The sequence below is a fragment of the Herpailurus yagouaroundi genome, unplaced genomic scaffold, assembly GCF_014898765.1.
Source record: "Herpailurus yagouaroundi ecotype Mexico unplaced genomic scaffold, PumYag 67641, whole genome shotgun sequence".
Classification (NCBI taxonomy): Eukaryota; Metazoa; Chordata; class Mammalia; order Carnivora; family Felidae; genus Herpailurus; species Herpailurus yagouaroundi.
The window spans coordinates 2,026,867-2,034,135 of NW_024420442.1; the positions used below are offsets into that span (position 1 = coordinate 2,026,867).

General features: G+C 38.3%; 1 protein-coding gene across 2 annotated transcripts in view; it reads left to right on the forward strand.

Moving 5' to 3' along the window:
• Positions 1 to 6,943, forward strand: part of WDR44 (WD repeat domain 44) — an 81,309-nt gene extending 74,366 nt beyond the window's left edge. The window contains exons 15-20 of one of the 2 annotated variants that reach the window (XM_040468029.1): positions 684 to 875; positions 1,058 to 1,159; positions 1,380 to 1,495; positions 2,355 to 2,482; positions 3,491 to 3,625; positions 6,542 to 6,943. In XM_040468029.1, coding sequence (XP_040323963.1) covers positions 684 to 875; positions 1,058 to 1,159; positions 1,380 to 1,495; positions 2,355 to 2,482; positions 3,491 to 3,625; positions 6,542 to 6,636 — 768 coding nt within the window. In that variant the 3' untranslated portion in view covers positions 6,637 to 6,943. The remainder of the gene's footprint in view (positions 1 to 683; positions 876 to 1,057; positions 1,160 to 1,379; positions 1,496 to 2,354; positions 2,483 to 3,490; positions 3,626 to 6,541) is intronic. The other variant, XM_040468031.1, reaches the window with a different exon arrangement.
• Positions 6,944 to 7,269: the final 326 nt, after the last annotated feature.

The window sequence follows — 7,269 nt, forward strand, 5'->3', positions numbered from 1 at the left end:
TTTTTTTTTTTTTTTTTAAGTTTATTTATTTTGAGAGAGAGAGAGCATGCCTGAGCAGGGGAGAGGCAGAGAGACAGAGAGGGAGAGAATCCCAAGCAGGCTCCACGCCGTCAACGCAGAACCCATTGCAGGGCCCGAACCCACGAACTGTGAGATCATGACCTGAGCCGAAATCAAGAGTCAGACGCTCAACCAGATGAGCCACCTGGGTGCCCCTCAACCAACCGAGCCCTCTTGATCTCCTCAGGGTTTGAATTCAGGCTCTACGTTGAGTGAGATTACTTAAAAATCTTTAAAATCTTAAAAAAATAATGATAATAATGCTTGAAGAATAATATTTTTTCAATGGGATCTACGTTTTCTTTAATAATTTTTTTTTAATGTTTATTTATTTTTGAGAGAGAGAGACAGCACAAGCAGGGGAGGGGCAGAGAGAGAGGGGGGACAGAAGGTCCAAAGCAGGCTCTGTGCAGGCAATGGAGAGCCCAACGCGAGGCTTGAACTTAGGAGCCATGAGATCATGACCTGAGCCGAAGTCAGACACTCAACCGACTGAGTCACCCAGGCGTCTCAGGATCTACATATTTTCAGCATTATTTCCTAATAGGCTTTATGTTTTGATTCACTAATGAATTTTTCTTGATCTGGTGAAACGAAAGCTTTTTCTTTTGCCACATTTTTAGGATGACAGGTATTTTCTGAGTGGGTCATTGGATGGAAAGCTCCGCCTTTGGAACATACCTGACAAAAAAGTGGCTTTGTGGAATGAGGTAGACGGTCAAACAAAATTGATCACAGCTGCGAATTTCTGTCAGAATGGCAAATACGCAGTAATTGGGACATATGATGGCAGATGTATTTTCTATGATACCGAGGTAAATGATTATCTTGTATAAATTACATAATGGAATACTTAGTGGTTTTATATAAACTTGGTGTATCCTCTCTGGGCTTTATAAATTGGGGCAAATAATACCGTGTCTGTCTACAAGTTGGATCAGATGATCTTTGAGGTTCCTTCTTATTCTCATGTTTTAAATTTGTGATTTCTTTTTAGCATTTGAAATACCACACACAAATACATGTCCGATCTACCAGAGGACGCAACAAAGTTGGAAGAAAAATTACTGGCATTGAACCTTTACCCGGAGAAAATAAGGTAATAAGTATTCAAAACCATCTCTCTTCACACTATATATAGACTCCTGAAAACTCTTAATACCTTGGCTTAGGAATATATTTTCTCTCATGTGAAATACAGCATTTTGTAGTTGTGAGGTATATTCTCGCTATATATGTGTACGTAATACCGTTTTTGGTTATACCTTAACGTAGATTAAAAGATGATATTTTTAACTTTTTCTTTAATTTATTTTTAGATACTGGTAACCTCAAATGACTCCAGAATCAGACTATATGATCTTAGAGATTTGTCACTGTCCATGAAGTATAAGGGTTATGTCAACAGTAGCAGCCAGATCAAAGCAAGTTTCAGGTAAATCGGCAATGAAAAATTCCCAAAAGAGATAGACTATTTCTCCCCTGCTCCCATATTTTCTTTGATCTGTGCCTTATGTTTAGTTTCTTCGCACTTTTGCAACTGCTGTCTCTTGTTATTATCATTCAGTACTTACCTTATCCACCTGTTTAGTAGATACAGTTAGAATTGCCCCTATTCTGCTGTCAAAGAAACCCAGACTCAGAAAATTAAGTAACTGGTCTAAAGTCACTGGTTAGTGGCAGCGCTAGGATTAGAAGACTCCCAGCTCTGGAATTTGTGCATCTGTACTTTATTATGTAAGCTTTCTAAGAGGAAGTGTATCTGCCACCCACCCATGGTCTTTATCCTTTTAGGTACTGAAGCTAATAAAGCATTTTTAACACCCTAAAGTACAGTATCCTGTCTTTACGCCTTTGCATGACAGTATTATTTGAACTCTTAATTTGGGGTCTAGAGACTCTCCTGGAAGAACTGCCTCTTCTTCCTTACAGCCCTCTTTCTTTCAGCCCTTTTCTTCACGGTTCTCCTTTCTTCTTGAATTACCCAGTAATTACCGGGAAATGTAACTGGTAAAGCATTCTCCTCTCTTTCCTGTCTCACGTGGGCGTTTCTCCCAGTGTGGGTTAGCTAGCAGCACAGTTACCTAGAGCTTTAACGAAAATCCTCACGCCTCTGACCTCCGTGTCAAACCTGCACGTTCGGATCCTCTGGAGTGAGACTAGGAGTCTATATTTCAACAAGCTCTCTCGGGTGTTTGCTTAGGTGTTTTCAAGGAAGAAGCACTCATAGAGGGAAACTTAAAAAAAAAAAAAAATCCAAACTGAGGTTTTTTTTCTTTCTTTCCCAAATCTAGCCATGATTTTAGTTACCTTGTCAGTGGCTCAGAAGATAAGTATGTTTATATCTGGAGTACTTACCATGACCTCAGCAAGTTTACTTCAGTCAGGAGAGACCGTAATGACTTTTGGGAAGGTATTAAAGGTAAGTAAATGCCTACTTTTGTGTGACTTCTTAAGCGAATAAAGTTAAAGTGGAGGTGTACTATGAGTAAATTTGTGTAGGCCTTGTTTCAGAGACAGTTTGGCAGTTATAACCGCTTTTGCTTTGTATTCGGCTTTGTTTGATTTCTCCATACCAAGGAAGAACCTATACTTGTCTAAAATTTGGGAGGTCATGGAATCTCAGAATTTGTACAGGCATACCTCATTTTTTTGTGCTTCGCCAATACTGCGTTTTTTACAAATTGGGAGGTTTTTTTCAACAGCATTTGCTCACTTTGTGTCTCTCTGTCACATTGTGGTCATTCTTGTAATATTTCAAACTTTTGTTATATTTGCTATGGTGAACTGATCAGTGATTATGACTCACTGAAAGCTCAGATAATGGTTACTACTTTTTAGCATTGAGTATTTTTTAATTAAGGTATGTACAGTGTTTTTGTAAACCTAATTCTGTTGTATGTTAATAGACTAAGTACATGTAGACATATTTTTTTTATATGCACTGGGAAGCCAAAAAAAATCATTTGACTTGCTTTATTGTGATATTTGCTTTATTACAATTGTCTGGAACAAAACCTGCAATATCTCTGAGGTACGCTTGTATGAGGTATTTTTTTTTTAGAATATCCTTTTGTTTTGTTTTTTCAGTGTTTATTTTGAGAGAGAGAGAGCACGCACGCACAAGCGGGGAGAGGCAGGGGCTGGGGGGGGGAGAGCGAGAGAATGAATCCCAAGTAGGCTCCACACTGTCTGTGCAGAGTGTGACGCAGGGCTTGATCCCTTGAACTGTGGGATCATGACCTGATCCGAAATCAAGAGTCAGCTGCTTAGCCAACTGAGCCACCCAGGTACCCCTACTTTTGGGATATTTTATTTTAAAGGATATTAACATAAACATACACGATTATATTTTTTGCATATGACACTTTTTGTCTTGATGTTTAGAATCAAATTTATGAGTTAATCTGAAGTAAATTTTTTTCCCCAGCACATAATGCAGTTGTTACGTCGGCCATCTTTGCTCCAAACCCAAGTTTGATGTTGTCTTTGGATGTGCAATCTGAAAAGTCAGAAGGGAACGAAAAAGGTGAAGACGCCGAAGTTTTGGATACCATGCCCTCTGGTAGGTACTCCTATTTTGTTTGTCCTACATTTTCTCTAGCCAGCATTCAGTAGTCTCATTGACCTACATAGGGTATTATGAGGTTTTCATGAGTACAAAGAATACTTCTTATTTACAACGTGATGGTTGTATCCCTTTGTGACTATTTCAGTAACCTATTGCTTGCAAGTTTTACTTCATTTAAATTTATCTGGGAATTAAAAATGAAAATTTTGAAAGTTCGTAATTTTTTTACGGGCATTTGTTTCCCTTGGAGAAATGCTAACAAGGCATACAAATACAAAATTTCTTTATTATCTGCCTCTTCTAGTAGACTGTCCTCTCTGAGAACAGAGACTTGTTATGTCCTGTGTATTGTTGGACTGCCGGGGCCTAGCACAGCGCTTGCCTGCTTCTACTTGGTCCTAATAAGCATGTGTTGAACAAATGAATTAAATCAAAATGAAAGCAGTGCTTTTTCTACTTGCCACAAATTTATAGCTTTGTAACTTCTCAGATACGTAGCTATTTACAAGCCTTTGCTTTCCTGTGATTTGCAGTATACGCCTAGAGAAATGAGGAGTAATTCCAGTTATATAAAATGATCAGATTAGGAAGTGAAAAGAAACCACCAACAAGTAGTATTCGGTGCCAATTATATAAAAATGGTCCCTGCTAGTCCTTAAGTGTATGGTGAGACCGTTTAAATTTGGACTAGTTGTTAACAAATCTGTATTATTAAGACGAGTTCCAGAATAGTTTATTAAATCCCTTTGTTGTTCTACAGCCTACAACTAGGCCTTTTAGAGACTTTTAAAGACACAACAGAAGATACAGTGCACAAACGGGGCTTCTTAAAGTATTTGAATACTTCAGAGTTCTCAAGTATTTTTACTTCATTTAATCTCAGGTGGTTTCCCTTGTGGTGTCACTGCACGGTGCACTGCACAGAATACAGTATTTCTTCTGTCTGTAAGAGCAGGGATCAACTTCAGCCTAGTACTCCCTTCAGTCACAAGATTTAAAAAGACACCAAGTCAGGAATACCTTTACTAAACCGCCTGTTTGAAAATATTTTTTTTCTTTTTCTTTTGTCTTTTTTTTTTTTTCTCTGAATCAGATCTGGCATTCTCTTTTAAGGCATTTGGGTTTTTTTCTTCTTCTCTTTTTTTCTCTCCCAGTAATACCTTTTTATAGAAACTCTATACAACTCCTGTATACATTTCACTGAAATTTCTGGCTTTTTTTTTTTTAATGTTTATTTGTTGAGAGAGGGCAGGATAGGAGCAGAGAGAGAGAATCCCAAGCAGGCTCTGCACTGTCAGCGCAGAGCCTGATACGGGGCTCAAACTCCTGAACCGTGAGATCATGACCTGAGCCCACATCAAGAGTCCCAACACTTAACTGACTGAGCAACTACCCAGGCACCCCGAAAAAGTTTTTAAAAAAACTTTTCGAAACTGCACCATATTGGGGCACCCGGGTGGCCCAGTTGGTTTAAGTGTCGTACTCTTGATCTCAGCTCAGGTCTTGACCTCAGGTTCATGAGTTCAAGCCGTGCATTGGGCTCTGTGGGAGCATGAATCCAACTTTAAAAAAAAAAATTAAAAGAAAACTGCACCATATTAACAAGGTTCAGTTAACTCACTGGGTCCTTTCTAAAAAGGCACAACTTTTAATGTGTGATACTCAGATTTTGTTTGCCGTTTTGTACCTATTGAGGTAAAATCTAAGAATAAACTCTGAAACTCGTGGTATAAAATCATAAAATATATCTGATTGCCCTCTCTATTTCTGACATAGTTGGCAATTTACACTTCATTTTTCCTCATGTAGAAAATAGTGACAATACCTAGTTTATAAGGTTGTAATAAAAACTAAAAAGAATGTATAATATATAAAGTGTCTAGCAAAATGCCTGGTGCGTAGAACAGTCATCTTCATTATTGTCATATCTTATAAAGCATTTATCTGTACATGACGAATTATTTTTTCTCTAGCCTTTCTCATGTCTCATATCTCAAGTCCTTTGCTGCTGCTACTGCCGCATGGGACAACTTTGAGATACGCCAAAGGGTGGTAAGGAACGTTCACAGGCTTAGGATGTGTTTTTAGCAAGTCTAAATGAAGCCATTTGGTCTTAACTCGTTCTGTGCACAACTTTCCAATTAAAGTTTAGATTATTTTCTTCCTTATTAATCAGTACTTCATAAATCTACGGTTTTTGCCTATGCATAGTAGGGTCGAGAATTTTGTTTGTTAAATGCTTTTTACGGCAAATAAGAGGTAAGCGTTTTGCCATTCAGCATAGCTGCCTAGCTCTCCGGTACAGACCATAGAGGCAAAAAGTCTGTCAGCATTCCCAGAGCGATCGTATGTACTTCGTTTCATGGCAATTTCAGTATGTCCGCCCGACAGTGAACCTCACTGTCAACCTCATTAGAGACCCCTGTTAGCAACACACTTACCCAGCTGATCCCATGCTGCCAGCGTTCCATTTCTGGGGCTGAATCTTGCCCTGAAGTGAAGCAATGGGCGGGTTCGAAGCCTCTGCTGCCTGGCAGTGAATCCAGGCATCCAGCCCCTGTAATCCCTGTAATCCCCCAGCCCGGGAAAGACCAGCTAAGATACGGTAAGGGGAAGTGAGCCTCACAGAGGAGGAGAGGTACAGGAGAGCGAAAGGACCACAGGAGCGAGCTAGAAAAGAAAGACCATGGGGCTCCTGGCCGGCCTAGTCAATAGAGCGTGTGACTCTTGATCCTTGGGGTTGTGAGTTCGAGCCCCATGTTGGCTGAAGAGATTACTTAAAATCTTGAAGGAAAAAAAAAAAAGACAAAACGTGAGGAAAGGGTGTGGGGTCATGAGCATGCGACACTTATAATGGCAGGCTCTGCATTCCTTTAAAATCAACTAAAAACTTTTTTTTATGCTTTTAAGGTATTCTGAAGACAGATAATACAGAAGTTCTTCTTTCTGCTGACTTCACTGGAGCTATCAAAGTGTTTATTAACAAAAGGAAAAATGTATCTTAATTTGAAATGACATTTAAAATAAACATATCAGTAAGTTTCTGTATGTATCAGAACTGAAAAAAAATATACTGTTTCAGGCTAACATTTTTTTTTTTTAATTTTTATTGGAAGCTGTTCAAATATAATATATTTTTTGAGAGGCAGTGTTAATGAGCTCTAAACCTTGGACTGATAGATTAGAAAGAAATGTGGCTAGAATAACATTGCCAAACATTAGGCTTTATGTTTTGTTATATTTGTGTTTTTGTTATATAATTGTGAACATGCACAGGTTTCTGCATGAAAATATATTAATATATTAATCACATGTGTGTGCCTTTTGGTTACATGCACTAAATCTAACAGAGTTAAATTATTTCAGTGGCCCTTTTGGCCCCTTACAGGGAGGGGGGGAGTCTTGTTTCTAGCTTAAACAATTTCTTTTGCACAGAATTTCATTTTTCAGAGAAGTGGTATTGACTGAGTTACTGTCTTGAAAATGTTATACAGGTTTTCAATAGGTCAACAACCATGTGTAAATGGTTTTTATAAATTTCTCAATTTGGAGACAAGATTTTTTTTGTGGTCTAAATTGTGGACTTAGGGTTCTTTTCTTTGTATGTATATATACATAATTTTTCTTTCTCTTTTTTT